This window comes from Pseudochaenichthys georgianus, chromosome 6 (genome assembly GCF_902827115.2).
Source record: "Pseudochaenichthys georgianus chromosome 6, fPseGeo1.2, whole genome shotgun sequence".
NCBI classification, from domain to species: Eukaryota; Metazoa; Chordata; class Actinopteri; order Perciformes; family Channichthyidae; genus Pseudochaenichthys; species Pseudochaenichthys georgianus.
The window spans coordinates 18,857,817-18,878,192 of NC_047508.1; the positions used below are offsets into that span (position 1 = coordinate 18,857,817).

At 42.6% G+C, this 20,376-nt stretch overlaps 1 protein-coding gene across 5 annotated transcripts in view; it reads right to left on the reverse strand.

Moving 5' to 3' along the window:
* Nucleotides 1-17,572: 17,572 nt before the first annotated feature.
* The window catches only part of dusp8a (dual specificity phosphatase 8a), a 45,407-nt gene continuing 42,603 nt past the window's right edge, over nucleotides 17,573-20,376 (reverse strand). For all 5 annotated transcript variants that reach the window (XM_034085049.2, XM_034085051.2, XM_034085050.2 and 2 more), the window contains 4 exons: nucleotides 20,105-20,271; nucleotides 19,849-20,008; nucleotides 19,418-19,541; nucleotides 17,573-19,132 (listed from right to left, as the gene is read on the reverse strand). In XM_034085049.2, coding sequence (XP_033940940.1) covers nucleotides 17,935-19,132; nucleotides 19,418-19,541; nucleotides 19,849-20,008; nucleotides 20,105-20,271 — 1,649 coding nt within the window. In that variant the 3' untranslated portion in view covers nucleotides 17,573-17,934. The remainder of the gene's footprint in view (nucleotides 19,133-19,417; nucleotides 19,542-19,848; nucleotides 20,009-20,104; nucleotides 20,272-20,376) is intronic.

Below are 20,376 nucleotides of genomic sequence, written 5' to 3' on the forward strand. Positions count from 1 at the left end.
CTTATAAAACTGAAACAATGTTTTGATCAAAATGAAATGGCAGAAAAAACACTCAAGTTCAGTGTGTTACCTGAACAAGTGTGGGATTAGGATAATTAACTCTAAGTCACTGTGTGTGTGTGTGTGTGTGTGTGTGTGTGTGTGTGTGTGTGTGTGTGTGTGTGTGTGTGTGTGTGTGTGTGTGTGTGTGTGTGTGTGTGTGTGTGTGTGTGTGTGTGTCACAGACATGTTTACTGTTAGCAGTCTGATCTCATCACTGATGGATTCATTTTCAGTCTCAATGATGATCACATAATATAAGGTGCTGATAATGGCCCCTTGCATGACTGGGTTTCATAATGTCGGCACCGCCAAGTCTGTGTCGATTCAGCATATAATGTGTGTGTGTGTGTGTGTGTGTGTGTGTGTGTGTGTGTGTGTGTGTGTGTGTGTGTGTGTGTGTGTGTGTGTGTGTGTGTGTGTGTGTGTGTGTGTGTGTGTGTGTGTGTGTGTGTGTGTGTCATTGCTGGCTCCACACTGACGGCTGATGTCTTGGTGTATGAGTCAGTCTCAGGAACATTACTCATGTCTGCAGACCTACCTGGCTCCAACACTCGTGTCTTAGAGAAGGAAAGAGAAGGGATGAGATGCGTGTAAGAAAAGAAGAGAAATGGAACCAGAAGGATTGATAGAACAAGAAAAATGTTAGCTTTCAAAAAGGGAAGTACAAGAAAAAAGGGAACAGTGTGGCCTCTGATGCATCAACCACAAAACAACTATTATATAGAATTCTGCTTTAGAGTGAAGCATCCTGATTTAATGCAGTTCAGTTTCCATGCACAGTAATACAGCCCCTACCCTTTATGTTTCAAGAAAATCAGACATGAAGTCATTTTGTGCCAGAAGCAACTGAACAGAAATAGCTTGCATGTGGCTGTGAGGTCATGGGTAGAGAGGAGGAATGATAACAGAGCGCAGCCACAGACTCTGTGTCAGCAGCACGCTCTGCAGTGAGAGATGCACTCTTTGTCTCAGCAACATACAAGTCATCATGTGTTCGTCTCTAACCAGTCCTAATCCCCACACATCATTATGGTTTACAGTGGGAATGGGTTGTTTGTCTGGTAAAGTGTAATAGTGTTTTGTGATTGCAATTACTTAAGATAACCCTTAAATTCACACTCTTAATCATTTTTAAAATGATATACAACATTGTTTAGGGTTAGGGGTTGTAAGACAACACTTCAAACACAACAATAGGACAAGAAAAGTGTAATCCAATCTATATAAATATATATATGTATCTATATAAATATACAGAATAGTGATACAAACATTTAAATAACAATGAAATAAAACAAATTCAAAGTAAGCCAGACAGTAGTCTTATTTTACATCCTATATGCAAACTATATATACACAAAATAACATATCTTTTTCTAAGTAAGAGCGAGCCATAAACTGTTTAAATATGCTTTATTCTCAAAATCAATGTCACAAATACAATTTTGTAGATGAAACACTGTTCTGATGATCGGTTTATGGATACTTTATTAATGCTACAAACATGGTGTGATGGTACTTTACGGAGGCTTTTTAAAATCTTTTTTGTTAAATGATTCTATCTTCCATGTGAAAATGGATGCTGTTTTTGTTATTGACCCTATATTGAACTCAAAATGAGACAAATCCCTTTGTAGTTTACTATCTTTTAAAGTATGTATAGGTTTGAGATAGGGAAATTGACAATGGATAATATTGAAGTGTTGTAATACAAGAATACATGTACGAATGTATGAAATGTCATCAACTTCTAACAAAAGTATTACCAATAAATATTTCCCATGTTAAGTTTCCTTACTTGTTAAAACAAACTTGCACAGTAGGCTATTCTCTAAAGTTGCCTGTGTGACAAATTGTCCACAGATTAAAGCTTTACATCATTGATTCAGTCAGGAATACTTTTATGGTCAATACCAGAAACAACATTTGAAATAAAATGTAATTTTAAATGATATATTCAATGGATTACCTTGAATTGACGGCAATAAGAAATTAATTAAACAAGAGTGCATTGAAAACGTTGTAGGCTTTCTACACACTGAAGTGTGATCAGTGGTGTTCATTGACCGTCTTAAAATGTTTTAGACAGTTTAATGTTTTTAAATGTTGGAACAACCTGAGGGGAAACAATTAACACTTACGCATGTGTCAAAGCCAAACCTGTTATTAGTTGGGATCTCCTACTGGCATGGATCTCTCAGAGAGATGAGGCAGTGTCTGACCTTCAGCACCGCTGCCACCTGAAGCAGCGTCTTCTTCGGTGGTGGTCCGGGATGTGGTTTTGGAGGTGCAGACGCTGAGATATGGGATATGCTGTGCGTTGCGGACTACAGTGGCAGAAATAGTGTGTGTGTGTGTGTGTGTGTGTGTGTGTGTGTGTGTGTGTGTGTGTGTGTGTGTGTGTGTGTGTGTGTGTGTGTGTGTGTGTGTGTGTGTGTGTGTGTGTGTGTGTGTGTGTGTGCATTGACAGGGTTTGGACCTGGGCAGAGAGTGCTGATGGGGCTGATGCTGAGAGAGAGCGTTGCAGTTTGTTCCACCATTAGAAAGACAGAGGCAGATGTCAGCACCAGCAGCTGCTTTAGTCAGCACTTTAAACATGCAGACACACACATGCACACACACAAACACACTCATTGACAGTGAGGAGGGGCTGCCTCCCTGTAACATGCAACACAGAGAAGAAATGAAGGGTACTTTCTGCTTTTTTTCAGTTTTTTCTTTGTCCATTCATCTAGTTTTCGTTGCTGAAAACAGAAGCTAATCGAAACCCGAGGACTGATTCACATTCAATCTGCTGCTGGCTTGACTGGAGGAACAAAAGTATCGATTGCCTCTCACCTTCCTGTCAGGGGACAAACCAAAGCAGCTGAGTTTGACCGGGAGCCAGCAGTAGGTGGCAGTAGTCAGTTACACAACACATGAGTAATCACAATCTGTCTACTTTCTGGGCTCTGTGCACAAATCAACCACTGACTCTATACTCCATCACCTCTGCATTAATGAACTACATTTACCTCAAATCCACCAGCTTGTTATTTGTACCTGTTTCTGAGCCCTATTGTTGTTGTGCATATCAAGGCTCCAGACAGCGCAGTGTGCCCCTTGCAGCCTTGCTTTGTTTTCCAGTGATTTGCCAGTCTAGACACCCCCTCTTGTCTCACTGTAACGCTGCGGTGTGTAATACGCAGGTGGCCATGACAACACTAACTGTATTAAGTTAGATTACCTGAGGCCTGCTGAGCCTCAGAGCCAGCCAGGGCTTCCTCCTCACCACAGGCCACAAAAACACACACACACACACACACACACGCGCACACACACGCGCGCACGCACACACACACACACACACACACACACACACACACACACACACACACACACACACACACACACACACACACACACACACACACACACACACACACACACACACACACACACACACACACACACACACACACACACACACACACACACACACACACACACACACACACACACACACACACACACACACACGAGGCACACTTGCCTGCTGCTGCAGAAAATGCACTAATGATCTGCCTGCCTTCATTTATTCAGCTCATTTCACTGCGGTGAGTTGTAATTCATGTTGAAATGAAGGACACATTAATTGTGCTTATGACTGAACAAGGGGCAGCAGCAGGAAGAGAACATTGGACACATGTGTTTGTACCAAGGCGGTTGTTGGCCTGGCACTGAGGAGAAGGGAAGTACCGCAGGCTGCCCGGCCTCCCAAATCACAGCTCAGGTTTTTTGCCCTGTTGCGTGAGAGATGGATAGGGATGAGAGAGAGGTTAAAACCAGGGAAACAGACAGAGAGAAATACTAGGACGAGCAGGCTGCCAGACTCCAGGGTTATATAAGGACAAGAGTTTTCCATGGAAAAAAGGGCAAGAAATGCTGTTTGGAGTCACTTATCCTGGATGAGTGACGCGTGGAAAAGTGTGGAATGCTGTGCTGACGCAACTTTCGAACAGCAAAAGTGTGCACTAAGTTAGGATGGAAGTGGGTGAAAATGGACAGGGAGGAAGAGAGGGTGGGCATGATCTGTGCAATAGCATGTTTGCGTGTGAGTGCACTCTGGATGTTTGTGCACAAGTGTGAGAGCGGAAAAGCGGAAAGAGAGAGAGAGAGAGTTCCGTAGCCTGCTGACGTAACAGTTCCTAACTGTTTCCATATAGAAGGCCTGGTAGGCGCCAGTCAGACCCTCAGCATGGACTCGTCTGGTACCCATCAGCCTGTGTGAGAGGGAGGATACACACTCACACTCATGCAGGGTTACACACATGCAACACACCAAATGTGTCACACTTTTAGTTCAATTTGAATGAGTGTCACTTGTGCAAAACATGACCATTCATTCATTTACATACACAAAAGTGAATAGTACTGGTGGGTTAGGCGAAAATCTTCCATCTCGGTAATCAGAATCAGAATCAGAAACGGGTTTATTGCCAGGTAGGTTCACACATACGAGGAATTTGACTTGATGTCATGGTGCAGACATAAAATATAAAACAAAAAATCTCCATATAAAACAAAAAATGTAATATAAAACAAAAAATCTTTAAGGACACTGTAATAAAATATAGTTAGATAGCAATAAAATAAAGCAGTAATTTACAGGGAAATAGAATGCAGTGAATTATATAATATGAAATATGAAATAAGAAATATGTGCAGTACGAACATTGTGTGCATTAATGTTATGCATATAGAGACTACGTTGTGGCTGAGGTAAAGTGTCAGTGGGGGGGCTGGGCCTTGTTTAAGAGGCCGGTAGCGGAGGGGAAGAAACTGTTCAGGTGGCGAGAGGTTTTGGCCCTGATGGAGCGCAGCCTCCTTCCAGAGGGGAGGGGGGTGAACAATTTGTATCCAGGGTGGGAGGGGTCGGCCACCCTGGACAGTGGGTCGGCCACTAACTTCGGCCACTATCTTTCCTGCCCAAAGTCATTTCATATCTCGATAATGAAAAACAAATAAATAGTTAATACAAAATAACGCCAACTGTCTGTTTTGTCCAGTGTACTTGAAAATTGAGTCAACAGGGACAGTCCTGTTTAGGTAAATGAAAAAATGAATAAAAAACTATTCACATGTAAGGCCCAGTTCTGCTGCTGGTTTTTGGATATTGCAATAGAAACATTGTGGGAATATAGGTATGATGAACATTTCAATATCTTCTCTGCGGGGATGTGGTATTTAGAATAATGTAAAATTAGTTGTGTTTTGCATGTGACATTTAGTAGTCTTTTAATCCAATTATCAGCAACTTCCTTTTTTAATATAGAAATCATTGCTTTTGAGATTTGGGACCAGGAAGGACTAAAATGCAAACTTGTTTTGGTATTATAACTTATTTCTATAGCATTATATCTTTAATACATTGTATTTTTACATTACATTGCATTTAGCTGACGCTTTTATCCAAAGCGACTTACAATAAGTACATTCGACCAGGAAAACACAACCTTGAAGAAAACAGAATCATATAAGTACATCAGGTTTCATAGAGCCAAGCATTTCAAGTGCTACTCAACTGGCTTTAGATAAGCCAGTCCTTTATTAGTATATAAGTGCTCTGTTAGCAGTTCTTAGTTAGTAATTCTATCGCTCGAGGTGGAGTCGAAAGAGATGAGTTTTCAGTCTGCGCCGGAAGGTGTGTAAGCTTTCTGCTGTCCTGATGTCAATGGGGAGCTCATTCCACCATTTTGGAGCCAGTATAGCAAACCCACATGTTTTTGCTGATGTGAACTTGGGTCCCCCCGCAGCGAGTCGTTTGGCTGATGCAGAGCGTAGTGCACACGCTGGGGTGTACAGTTGAACCATGTCCTGGATGTAGGAAGGGCCAGATCCATTCGCAGCATGGTAAGCAAGTACCAGTGTCTTGAAGTGGATTCTAGCAGTTACCGGAAGCCAGTGAAGGGAGCAGAGGAGCGGAGTGGTGTGGTGTGGGAAAATTTAGGAAGGTTGAAGACCAGACGAGCCGCGGCATTCTGGATGAGCTGCAGAGGTCGGATGGCACATGCAGGTAGACCAGCCAGGAGGGAGTTGCAGTAGTCTAGGCGTGAGATGACGAGAGCCTGGACCAGAACCTGCGTCGCTTTCTGTGTCAGCTGGGGACGTATCCTCCTGATGTTGTAAAGCGTGTATCTGCAGCAACGGGTTGTAGCAGCGATGTTTGCAGTGAAGGGCAGGTTGTTATTTAGGATCACACCCAGATTCCTTGCAGTCTGAGTCGGGGAAACAACAGAGGTGCCGATGTTGATTGTCAGGTCAAGAGTGGGACAATCTTTTCCCGGAAGGAAAAGCTGTTCAGTCTTGTCAAGGTTGAGCTTGAGGTGATGAGCAGACATCCACTGAGAGATGTCTGCTAGACAAGCAGAGATGCGTGCGACGACCTGGGTCTCTGAGCGGGGAAAGGACAGCATTAATTGGGTGTCGTCAGCGTAGTAGTGGTATGAAAAACCATGCGGGCTAATGACTGATCCGAGCGAGTTTGTGTACAGGGAGAAGAGGAGGGGACCAAGAACAGAGCCCTGAGGGACCCCTGTAGGGTCGGACTCTGACCCTCTCCAAGTTACCCTGTAGGTACGGTCTTTGAGGTATGAGGTGAGGAGGGAAAGTGCAGAGCCTGAAACTCCAAGTTCTTGGAGAGTGTGAAGAAGGATCTGATGGTTCACTGTGTCGAATGCAGCAGACAGGTCCAAAAGGATGATGATAGAGGAGAGGGAGGCTGCTTTAGCAGTGTGCAGTTCCTCAGTGACAGCAATGAGAGCAGTTTCTGTGGAGTGACCTGCCTTGAAACCAGACTGGTGCAGATCCAGAAGGTTGTTCTGATGGAGATAACAGGAGAGTTGACAGCGCGTTCAAGTGTTTTAGACAGGAACGGGAGGAGAGAGACAGGCCTGTAGTTTATAACATCAGACGGGTTGAGAGTGGGTTTCTTTAGGAGAGGGTTTACTCTTGCCTCCTTGAGACTGTTTGGAAAGTGACCAGAAGTTAGAGAAGTGTTGATGAAATGGGTGAGAAACAGTAGAATATCAGGAGCGATAGTCTGAAGGTTTGAAGGGATAGGGTCCAGAGGACAGGTGGTAGGGCGGGCAGAGGTAATGAGGGTAAGAACCTCACTTGGAGAGAGAGGGGAAAAGGAGGTTAGTCAGGTGACCCAGCGGTGAGTAAAGGTGAGTCAGAAAAAGAAGAGCGAATATCATCAACCTTTTTTTCAAAGTGGTTAACAAAGTCGCTTGACAGAAGGGAGGAGGGGGAAGGGGCTTTGGGGGGGGTCCAGGAGGGAGGAGGAGATGGAAAATAGTTTTTTGGGATTGGAAAAGGAAGATTGGATCTTATCTTGAAAGAAAGTGCTTTTTGCCTGAGAGATCGAAGCAGAGAAAGAGGAGAGGAGAGCCTGATAGGTTAGGAGGTCGTCATGGTGTTTGGATTTCTATTGCACAGATTTCTATTCTAACCCACATTTGCACAAACAAATGTGGATTTCCACCACATTTGTTTGTGCTGTCTGGTTCTAACCTTTTCATATACCAAAGGAGTTTACAGGACAAAGGCAACAAGAAACCTGAATAGAAGTGCAGACTTCAGCAAAGCGGACTTCGACGGGCAGGTTACCTGAGATGCAGATCGATATAACACAATCTGAGGGCACCTTGTAAAAAAACACACACACACACACACACACACACACACACACACACACACACACACACACACACACACACACACACACACACACACACACACACACACACACACACACACACACACACACACACACACACACACACACACACACACACACACACACACACACACACACACACACACACACACACACACACACACACACACACACACACACACACGAGGAAGCGTATTGTGAGGGGGTTATGATTATGATCCGGGTGATAAATTCAGACACCAACATGCCAGCCAGGCCGCTCCTGTTAGAGAGAATGAAAGAGAGAAAGCGGGATTTATATATTCCATTACCGCACTGGTCTTTTGATAGGGAATTCCCTTGATGGCTATAAAATAAAGAAACACACACAGAAGAGCAGAGGGACTCAGCTGGAGTTGCTGGTAATGCCATTACCTCTGCCTGTCTCCTATTGGATTCAGTGTAACGCTCATTAAGACAGCATTGTGCTCACTGAAAAAGGCCAAGGGCCATCTGGTTTTGCAACCGAATGTGTGTGTGTGTGTTCAGTGAATTTGCTCCATCTTCAATGCTGCTTCTCGTTACCTCACTCGCCTGTCCCAGAACAACACGCTGGCTGTTCTGGCTGGATTGAACCAAATAGTGGGGCTTTTGGAAGGGACGCTTTGTTTGCTGAGAGATGTTGTTTGATTGCACGAGGTGAAATTCCAGCGTGACATCATGAAACCAAAACTGCCTTTGTAGTCAAACTCCCATTGAGGGGACTCGATGAATTGGCCCCCCGCTGGATTTGGACACTGTTTTTTGGTAACATTGTGTACTCTGTGCCCGCTGGGGACGAATACTTCTCTTTGTCTTTCTCTGTTTTTCTTTCTCTCATACACACACTGTCACCTCACCTCATTCTCTCATCCCCTGGAGGTAAGCACTGTTCAAACACATCACATCATTGGTAAACAGTGCGCCCTCACCAGCCGCCCTCCCACTCCTGAGCCCGCAGAATAAGGAAGAGTTGGAGTGGGGAAAAATGAGGGTGAAAACCAGTTGTGTGTGTATGTGTGGTTGGCGTGAGAAGAGCAAGCAGAGGGATAATACCAGACGTTGATTCAATCTGAGAGACAGAAACACAGGGTGACGTTGAATTGGGAGTGGCTAACAGGTCGCTTCTCTATTCTCAGACATACACATATAATTACATATGCAAAGGTGTGCCCCAGGGTCTCTTTCTGTGGGACTGTACTGGAGGACGCACAGACCTGTGACCAACCTGCGGTGTACCTGCATGTTTCCTCTGTCAGCCAACTGAATTATCTTTGTTTCCGTTTTTTTGGCTTCTGAATCGTTATTTACAGCCAAAATCCACTTTGGATGTAGAATACGTTCAATAACTTTGTAAAGCAGTTAACAATTTTTGTATTTATGCGACCAATTAATCAGCATGTTAGCTTAGCTTAGTCCAAACATTAGAAACAAGGACACTGCTAGCCTAGCTTTGACCAATCCCTTGTACATTTGAAAGTGCTCTATTCCTACATATTGTGCAGAATAAACATACAACATAAAATGCCTTTGTTGGTGAACATGAGAGGTAGGCAGATTTTTTTACTTTTAGATGGACAGGACTTGGCTATCTCCTGATACAACCCAGTCTCATGGCATTTCGTGTTCACCAACACGATTTTTAATCTATTGATTCGTGTTCACCAACACGATTTTCCCCTTGTTTTCGTGTTGCACAGCACGATTTTAAAAGCAATGTATTTCTCCTGGTAATGTGTTTCGTGCCTGCAGCACGTCTTTTTCTCCGGTCGGGTCGTGGAAGACCGGAAGCTGTGTGGTTCATAAAAACATGTTCTTACTCAATATCAAGCCACAATTATTGCTTTTATTTTAAATCGTATAATTTCGGACTTTTGTTGCCGTCTGTGAGGAAAATAAATGGGGCTCAGAGCCTCAGAATACTGAAATCTGTATTTTTAAATCTTTTTTGTTATTCTTTTCAAAATAACACACTGTTATTTACTCACCAATAACACACAATTATCCTTGCTTTTATTTATTGGTTTAATTCCATAATCTCTGGCTTTTTTGGCGTCCGTCAGGAACTGAATTTCAAAATAAAAATAACCGGAAACAGACGTAGGCCTATAAGGGACATTTCGAACATCATTGCGATTGTCAACATTTCTGAGTTTAGGATGGCCGAAGACACTACACTACCCATAATCCCCAGCTATCGTTTAGGACTACAGTCCCCGTGATTAATCTTCAAGCTCTGGGATTGGATGTTGGAGTGGCAGTGCGCCAAGGTTACGCCGAGCGTCAAACAGCTGTTTGAAATGGAACGAAACCAAGCCAGACTATCCAAAACTGGAATCGAACGCCCCTCCAGAATTACACATGCTGGCTATTGTGTTTCGCAAAATGTTCTATGGGACGTCTCTACTGAACGTTTTCGTTTTTCCCACAATTAGAAGTTGCCAGTATTAAACACATTGGTGTTATCAAATGTAAAACATATAATTAATAAATGGGTGAAAATCGCTTGTGTCCATAATGCACAGCATTAATATATACCCACATGACAGCTCATTGTTACTTTGTAATTCTACTCCACTACAATTCAGAGGTTAACCTGGTATTTTTACTCTTCTACACTTATTTGAGTTACTTTAGAGATTCTGATTAATGATGTGAAATATAAACAACCCTTAAATCAGACTTTAGTTACACCTGAGTAAAATTCAGGTAAGGTGATTGTCAAGTGCCAACAATCAGGAGAGATATTTGATAGTTGGTGCTTGAGAAGACTAAATATGTATCTGCAATTGACATGAATGGAAACGAGTAATAAAGTATATTCATTACTCGTTATTCTCTACTAATAGTTAATTAAAGACTGTATATTATGGCTATTTTGCACATCCCTTTCAAGATTTTCAAAGATTATTGACATATCATATACTGTACACAACTACGGTGTAGTTATGCAATGAATGAACAACTTGGGTCACAGGTTCCTCAACAGTGCATTACAAGACATCTATCAATATGTGTGTATACCTCCACCATTAAACTGCCATATTCTGCACATTTCTTATTCTATCTACATACATAAGAGTATAATTCATATGTATAATATCAGTTAAAATAAGTGCTTCAACATAATTAACATTGCAGGAAAGCAATATATTAGACGTTAAGTACTTTGTCAGGCTTAATATTTATCTGTAGATAGATACCCCCAAAGTTATTTTCTTATTTAATGGAAGACCTTAATCTGTTATGTAATGTTTAAATAAAGGTTAATTCGTGTTTCTGTTTTGCACCTCCTCCTATTAATATCTTTGTACATCCTGCACTAAACTGTTTTATTGTAGAGATCACTTATAGTATCTTCTTGATTTTTTATATTCTATATTTATATCACAGACCTTCTACTTTCCCCCTATGAAAGTATGTACTCTTAATATTTTTTTAATCAAATATAACTCAATTCAATAACATGCTTTAACCACTAGGCGGTGCACACAAGGTACACACAGCCATAATAACTTTGTATTATTAGTGTAGGACACTTATGTATGTACAACATCTGAAGATGTGTAGCTTTATTCATGCTTTCACATAATTTTACAGCATATTGCTATACTATTTCAGACTCAGTATTCACATTCTTATACATTCAAAGAAAATCAGTAATATCTTTATTCTTTATATATCAGCTGTGCACCGTTATGGTGTAAATATAACCTATCTATGAATTAGATCAAATGTAAAAGTCAGCCGAACTAGTGTTGATACAGGAGACGTATTGTGTGAAGAGAAATTGAAGATGTTGTTTAATTGTTGATATGATCCACGTCAAGTATTCAGTTTCGGCGGCATTTCTTCAGTTTTTCCAAAGGTCTTCTCATCAGGGCTTTATAAATAAAGAACTACGGCAGATCTGTAATATGTAATGCCGCCGAACCGTGTATTACAAGGCCGTTATGTGATGACTTTCAAAGAGAAAAGCAAGAGCACTCGGAATTAAGTATTATTTTTATTCTTTTTAAATGTTTTCCGGATTTCATATAATATAAACACCAAATCCCAGCATGCATTGCGGCTAAAACATCCAATCAGCGAGCTTAAACCATAGCTGAGGATCTTGGGTAATCGCTCGAAATGCCTACGTCTGTTTCCGGTTATTTTTATTTTGAAATTCAGTTCCTGACGGACCCCAAAAAAGCCCGAGATTATGGGATTAAACCAATAAATAAAAGCAAGGATAATTGTGTGTTATTGGTGAGTAAATAAAAGTGTGTTATTTTGAAAAGAATAACAAATTAGAAGGATTTAAAAAAATACAGATTTCAGTATCCTTGAGGCTCTGAGCCCCATTTATTTTCCTCACAGACGGCAACAAAAGTTGCCGAAATTATACGATTTAAAATAAAAGCAATAATTGTGGCTTGATATTGAGTAAAAACATGTTTTTATGAACCACACAGCTTCCGGTCTCCCACGACCCGACCGGAGAAAAAGACGTGCTGCAGCCACGAAACACATTACCTAGACCAGGGGTCTGCAACCTTTTTGACCAAAAGAGCCATTTTGCTCCTTTTTCCAAAACATTTTTTTGCCTGGAGCCGCAAAACATATTTCATAGTTTTTTATTGTTATATCAGACAAAAACTACAGTTTTTTTGCATTTATTTCGGCTATTTATTACATGATATAAAACTGTTAATCTCTAATAAGAAACAAAGAACTCTTATAAGGAGAATTAAAAAGAATACACAGGCCTACTTTAAAATAAATTAAACACAGCACTTGGGGAGTCCTCTGCACATTTGAAGGAAAAAGATATATTATTAAAATGGGCCCACTTTGAAATAAATAAAACATATAGCTGCACCCTAAAAAGAGTTAAAGCTAGGGTAGGTAAGAATGGAGAAACCAGCTCGAGTGCGCTAGAATTTGAAATACACACCGGAAAAATATGCCTCTTCCTTCAGACTTTCTTACAGAGTCCCTCCTCCAACACACACGAACGCGCACATGACCAATGAGGGCACGAGATAAGTTTGTGCACAGATGGAAGGCTGACAGGCAGGTAGGCCATCCAGTTACTTTAGCCGGGCCGAGGCAGATGATTGGTCGTGCTTTTCACAGCGCTAGGGCTTCTGGAGATTAATTTTTGTATGTATTTATTGTCAAAGCATTTAATATATTCATTGCTATCGGGACGTTAAGAGCATTCCATGGAATATAACAAAAAGTGTTTTCTGAAATAAATTACATACCCCATTGAATTATGACTGAAGATCATCAGCTGTCTTCCTCTCCCTTGTTGTTCCTCGATACGTAAAGGCTGCACCACCGTTGACAACTTTTCTCTACATATCAAACATACCGGTAAACCAGCATCGTTTGCTGTGAAAGCATATAACTCTGTCCACACAGAATTAAATCATGTGTTCCTCCGGTACATTTCTTTGATTTATCCATAGTTCGCTCATCGAGCCGGGGGTCAGGTTATTCGCCTCCTAGAAAAGGCGCTCGCGCGGGACCGTAGCAGGATGTGACGCATATTTTAGTTGACCTAATTAAAACCGTTTTGTTTTTTATTTATGTGTCACAGTATCACCTCAAAATACAAGATACGAAACATTTTCAACCATGCAACAAAATATAAATAGTCCTACAAATACTTTTATTTGATTTCCTTCTTATTTTTGTCTAAGCTCAAGGGAGCCAGAGCAGAGGGCTTAAAGGGCCGACCCCTGACCTAGACCCTCCAGAAAAACGCGATTCTGCGATCGCAGAATTTACTGCATAATCAGCAAAATGGCGCAAATTTTTAAAAGGCCGCATATTTATCAAAAGGCCACATAATCCCCGCATTTTTCCACACAAAGTTGAGAAAAAAAAAGTTAACTCGTCTTGACGTGAAGTGATGATGATGATGACGCGACGTCATCAGCTCGCGCATCACAGAAGGTAAACAACACCGTAGACGTAGAGTGAACGTGTGGAACTCACACAAGAGAGAAAACACCAAGATGAAAAAATCTAATCCATCTCATTTACCGACGAACATTTCTGCTAAAGACCGGGCAAAGCAGTTCCCCAATGTCTTGCACGAAAGTGGGGGAAAATTATTCTGCACCCCTGCAACTGTGTGTTGGAGCATAAGAGAACATCGACGGTGACGACCCACTTTGATTCATTCAAACATTCGAAAATGCTTTCTGCTGCTGCGGACAAGAAAGCCAAACAACTCACGTTCACCAAGGCATCAACCTCCAAAACCCTTTCGAGGGCTACAAGAAACGAGGTGAGAAGCCTACAAGATTGAAGCTGGTCAGATAACGAACGAGTAAATGAAAACAGAATGAGGCGGAGACGTGTGTGTGTGTGTGTGAGAGAGAGAGTGTGATTAAAATAGCCCAATTGCTTTTACAATAAATAAACATTGAATGTGTTTAATTGAATAGTAAAGGGGTTTAACGTTAGTGGCAGGTTGTGTGTGAGAGAGAATAAATAAGACATCCCAATATTTATTTTCCCCGCATATTTTGCAACTTCCCGCAATTTCTACTGGTAATTTACCAGTAGAAATACATTGCTTTTAAAATCGTGCTGTGCAACACGAAACAAAGGGGAAAATCGTGTTGGTGAACACGAATTAATAGATTAAAAATAAAATCGTGTTGGTGAACACGAAATGCCATGAGACTGGGTTGCCTGATAAACTAAAGTTCTGGATTAAGTCGTGGACGTTTCGGGTCGTGGCTGAACCTGTCTCTGCGGTCCTGCCTTGGGTCTCGTCATGCTGCTTCCCTGATGGCTTCTTCAGGATTGTAGCTGACATCCTCGTGGATTCATCTTCTTATTACAGACACATGCATTTCCTAACATTCGGTCTATATGCTGTAAAATCTATTATCTCTTTTGTATTTACACACGGCATCTATTGCACGTCTGTCCGTCCTGGGAGAGGGATCCCTCCTCTGTTGCTCTCCCTGAGGTTTCTCCCATTTTCCCTTTAAACTGGGTTTTCTCTGGAAGTGTTTCCTTGTACGATGTGAGGGTCTAAGGACAGAGGGTGTCGTTTTTCTCATACTGATATTCTGAACAATCTGTGTTGTTGTATTTGCTGTAAAGTGTCTCTACTGTAGGCTAATTTTATTATATGTACAGCACTTTGGCTCGACCAAAAATCGTTTATAAATGTGCTATATAAATAAAACTTGATTTGATAAAGTAAGCTAAGCTAAAGTTAAGCTAGTAGCCAGTAAGTAAGGAAGTAAGTATCCTAAGTAAGGCCTAACTAGCTAAGTTATGGCTGTAGCCTCATATTTAAGTACATTTAGCTCTCTGTATGATATGTTGTGTTTACAAAGGAGTTTAATTTTGATAACTTTTACTTTTAAGTAGTTATAGTTTTTATTGTGCCCACTGCTTTTCTATCGTATAACATTAACAGCAATAATGTGGTATAAACCTTATGACATGGATGGTGTTCCCTGAAAACATCTTCTCTATTAAATAATTCACCATCCCATCAGCATTTAGAAGCAGTCTGAAAAAAAGAAAAAATCAATGAGGTTGTGTTGTGAGAGTGGATTTGGTTAAACACAAAATCAATAGCAGGACTCCAGGATTCGGGATGACATAATGTGTCGTTTGTCTGTTTGGTGGGATTCCCTCCACGCCCCCTTTTCAGCCCCCATGCAAGCACACAAGAAGAAGAAGCAGAGAGGAGTTTGTATTTTGTCATGTCTGTATTTTTGTCTCATTTTCACAAAACATGTACAGGGGAAGGAAAAGCCTTTCAATAGAACCTGAGGTATTTTTGCGTCAAGCAGCCTAAGGTATCAGGATTTTCTTTTAAAAACTCATCTAAATTCATCAGCTTTCTTAGATGAGTTGCTATTTACACAACATAATAATAATAATAATAATAATAATAATAATAATATTTCAATTACAACAATTTTAGCAAATGGGACAGCCTGCATCATCTTTGTTACATATCATAAATAATTCTAACAACATTTCTTAAAAATATAGGGAGGAGGGGGTGGAGAGAAGAGGTTTCTTGAGCCTCGGGGTACAGAGGAATCTATCTGAACTAACTGGAGCTGCAGCAGCTCAAGGTCAAAGATCAGAGATAACCAGAGAGAAAAGCTAATCAAGGGCCACATTTGACATTATAAATAAATAACCATCTCGCACCAGGAGAGCAACGTTTTCCTTTCTTTTACCTCAAGATATGAAGAGCTGCTTTTTTCTTTCCATTTTGTAACGTTGTTTTTATCAGAGCTTTGGAAAATAAGAAATAAGAGCCTAAAAAAAGACAGAAAGTGAGATAGGGAGAAAGCGAGGGAGCTTCACGGACATGCATTGTGCTGATGTACCAGCAGCTTTGTATCCTGTGCCGGGCTCACTGAAAGATCCCCTGAGAATGAACAGAAGGGTGTGTGTAGGGCTTATATGCTTTACATGTGTGAGTATGTGTGTAAGTGCATACAGTATAGGGTGTGTGTTGGTTTCAGCTTTGGTGGGGCGCTGGTAGGAGAGGACACTCGGTGGTAGTCTTTAAATCTCAAACTTGTGAAAGAGCGTGCACTTGTATGCATATAGTTGTTGTTACGCAAGAGAATATGATACTGGTAAAAATGTTATAATGTATATGAGGGATCAGAGTGTCTGTCGTTACTTTATCTTCGTCTGCACAGTCAATCAAAACTGATTTTAGTCAAAGCTTGAGCCCTCAAAATTGTGATAAAGAGATCCTGTTCTTGTGGGATGTCCCTACCACCCTCCAAATATTAAACAGAGGCTCTACATTTTTACTATCAAAACTCCAGACTTGGCTTTTCAGAGTGTCTTGCTTCCTCTGTGTGAGGGATCACTGAACCGGGTTATCAGAAAGCATAAAAGTGCGCTTCAAAGTCATACATCACTCTCCCCAAAGAAGGAACACAGCACATATTGCTTGCTTGAATTTGTTGAATGTGTGTATTTGTTTGAGTGTGTGTTCATAAATACCATACAGCAAATAATAATAATAATAATAATTCAACAAAAAAGAAAAAAATCCACAAAACATTATATTATTTCTCATTACCAGAATGAACCAATACAATAAATTAAAACTATAACTGAACAAAGGAGTCCATTAGAAGTCCATTAAAATGGCTATATATATTCATATTGTATATATAGTATTTGTCTGTCTGTAGTCAGCCTTTCTGGTGCATGCTCAGTGGTGACCATAGATGTTGACTGGGAGCAGTGGGAGAGGGTCTATTAAGGAGCTGAAGGGCCATTAAAGCAGACCCTCGCCAACCTCCCGAAACTTCCGTCCCATCACTGTTTACACTGGAAACAAGGGAGCCAAAGTCAGGAAAGACACACTGTGCTTTAAGGGGGGGAGATGGGGGGACTGCCAGTTGCTACGAGTCTTCAAAAGTCTTTTCAGCAACAAAGTGCTGAGGATCCTTCCTTGTTTTGGACACAGTACCGCCATTAGCTTTCGTCCTCTGCCTTGTGCTGTGGTGATGTGAGGAGGCGGTGTTGTCAAGGAGTCTGTTTTTATTGTCTGGAGTTGCAGAGTTTGTAGCAGGCAGAACCACAGGGAAGAAGCCGGGGCGGACGCAGACGTGCAAGGTTCTGAGGCTTTCTGATACTGGGGTGAAGCTTTGGGGAAAACATGGGACTTGGTTCAAATCACAAGCTATACACCCACTGAAGCACACTACAATTGACCGCAGGCAAGCAGTTTGTGTCCGAAATCTGTCAAAATAGGAATATTCTATATAGGTAGGATGCAACATGACACTTGACCTGGGTCGTTTCTTTTTTATCTGTGACAGAGCTCAGAAAAGTTAAGAGTTTCAGTACCTACAGTCACCACCGTAACCCCAACACTCCCCAAGACTTGTATTCAGATGTGTATGAGAGTTCAGGATGGTATTTCACCACAACACAGGGTCTTATCTCTCCAGGTCGCTTGCTAACCTTTAACTTTAACCCTCTGCTTGTGGATCTATTTGTCCTTCTCTTGGTTGGAGTCTTTAACACTGTCTTTAAGGGTAGCACAAAAAACGCTTCTTCTGCTCCCCGTCATATGCCACTCCCTCGAACCAGGTCTATTTGTGCCCCCAAAGGACAGCCCTGATCGTGTCCATTATCTGTCAGGATACCTCGATGATCTCCATGCTCCCAGAGAAGCTCGACTGCTTCCCGATCTTGCCCAGTTCTTCTCGGGATCGTGTCTCAGAAATGCCATCCTCGAACTCCATCTGACAGCTGCGCCTCTTGAACTGCTTCTCTGACGCCGGGCCGCTGTTGGACAGGCTCACTGAGGACGATGAGTCTTTAAGTGTCTGCGGTGACTTCTCCCTCTGGGATTTCTCTCGTAACCGCACACCTTCACTGCACCCGAACGCCACGTATGCCGAGCTGCTCCCAAACCTCACCTCCTCCTCCTCTCCCCTTCCATTCCCTCCTCCTCCTCCCAGCTCCATCCCTCCCTCGCCGCCCTCAACTGCCCCAAAGTGCCAGGGGGCATCTTTGGTGGGGGTGACGGGAGTGACGGGAGTGGTGGCTTGGACAGTGTCTCTGTGTTTGGTCCACATGGCCCCGGAGCCCACAGTGGGCACAGAGGGTAGTGAGAGGAGCAGGGAGCCCTTTGTGTTCTCGCCCGGGCTCTTGTGGTCCAGCGTCAGGCTGAGGGACTGTGGAGGCTGGTGTGGTTGGGAGCGGACTGGGGAACTGCCGGAGCAATGCTTGTGTTTCCTCCTGGGTCGGGACGAGGAGGAAGCAGACCTATGGACTCCTTCAGTTCCTCTAAACCCCAAACCTCCAATGCTGCCCCCGCTGCCTGGTGAGGGGAACGGTGACCCGGCGGAGTTCGGGCTGTCTAGGACGGGAGACTGGGAGCAGACGCCGTTGGAGTCGCCTGTTCCGGGGCTGTCCAGCTTGCACAGCTTGGGGACGTCTTCAGAATGTGTGGGGGCCAGGCTCGGGCAGGGGGGACTGTTAGGGGAGTAGACCGACTTAATGTCCAAGGAGAAGGAACGTTTGAGCCGATTAGTGTCCATGATCCTCTCTGCGGAGAGGTGTAGGCCGTGGAAGCCTTGCTGGAGGGAGGTGGGTGATGGCAGCTTAGGTTCTGGAGGGTCTGCCACGGATGAGTCGAAGTTGCTGTGGTGGCCGTTCATCTCGAAACCTCCATTGACCTCTGAGCTTTGCTTGGCGTTGTTTTCGGAGATCTTGTCATCAGAGGTTGAAGATAGAGCTTGCAGTATCCGGAGACCCTTCTCAAACTCCAAAAGCTGCCCCAGGAAGTTGAAGTTGGGGGATATGGATGGTCTTCGGTCCTTTACAAACCTGCAGGGAAGAAAATAGTTATTAGTCACAGGAAAGCAATTTCAACAAAGCCAGTTTGACAGTAGGGTCTGAAGGGTTTTACTGATGTGCTAATGTTGTCCACACAAGGCAAAGCAAACCCTATTATACACACTGTTTCCTGAAAGGCAGCTAACAATTTAATTTCTCCAGACTGGGAGGGGGAGGTTGACAAAATTGTCTAGCATTACTTTCAACAGTGAGTTGCCTTTTAGCTAGGGCTGACACCTTAGCTCAGCTGGTGGTGTGTGGGAGGAGCAAGCGTACCTGTAGGCATCATCTGATGACAGGCCCATTGTCTTCATGATGTATGCGATGGCGATGGTTGCTGAACGCGAGATTCCAGCCAGGCAGTGCACAATGACTCTGCAGTTTGACACCTTCGCTTTGTCTGAGGGGGGGGGGGGAAACGCACAGGTATGAATACACCTGTATAGCACAAAGTGTCAGGAGAAAATATATTGTAAAGCTAACTGACATTTTCATGTACAGGAGGACGGCTAAACGGACCTGTTATGGTGCTATTGTTCCCTAAGTGAACGTTTATTAACCACCATGTTAAATATCATGGCAATCGTGACTTGAGATTAATTCATTTCCTCATGAAGACTCTCAGTAACTTTTGTACTTTCTACAGCTAATCCTAAACTTTATTCTAGTCACTTAAGTGTTTTGAATAAATGTTCCTTTTGTCTTACCTATGAATTCATTTGTTTTGTCCAGCCAGGGGAGCAATTTCTCACAGTAGTTGTCGTTAACCGGGATGCGCATGAAGTTGCTCTCGCTGATAAAGTCCGGCTTGGGACAGGTGTTGCTGGCATTCAGCACATAGGTGATACCATTCTGAGCCATAAGATCCTGCAGAGATAAAACAAGTTCAAGGTCATGTTTTGTTGCTCCACAAGTTATCTTTCAGTGATACAAATGAGTGAAAAGATGCAATCTAAATGTTACCTTGTTGAGGACATCCTTCTGTGAGCCCAGGTAGAGGTGTGGCAGGATGCGAGTGGGCCCTACGTTAGCCACAGTTAGGCAGGGCTGGGACAAGCTCATAGGTAGAGCAGTGGCAGGTTTCCCTTCACATAGGCCGGGGAAACAGGAGGAGAAAGCAGCAAAACCTCCTGCAGAGAGAGAAAGGAAGGAGAGAACCGGTTAGGTACACTAATGATTGTCCACAGAGCAGTCACACAACACGCTGGGAACTCTGCAAAGAGGCAGTAATGAAG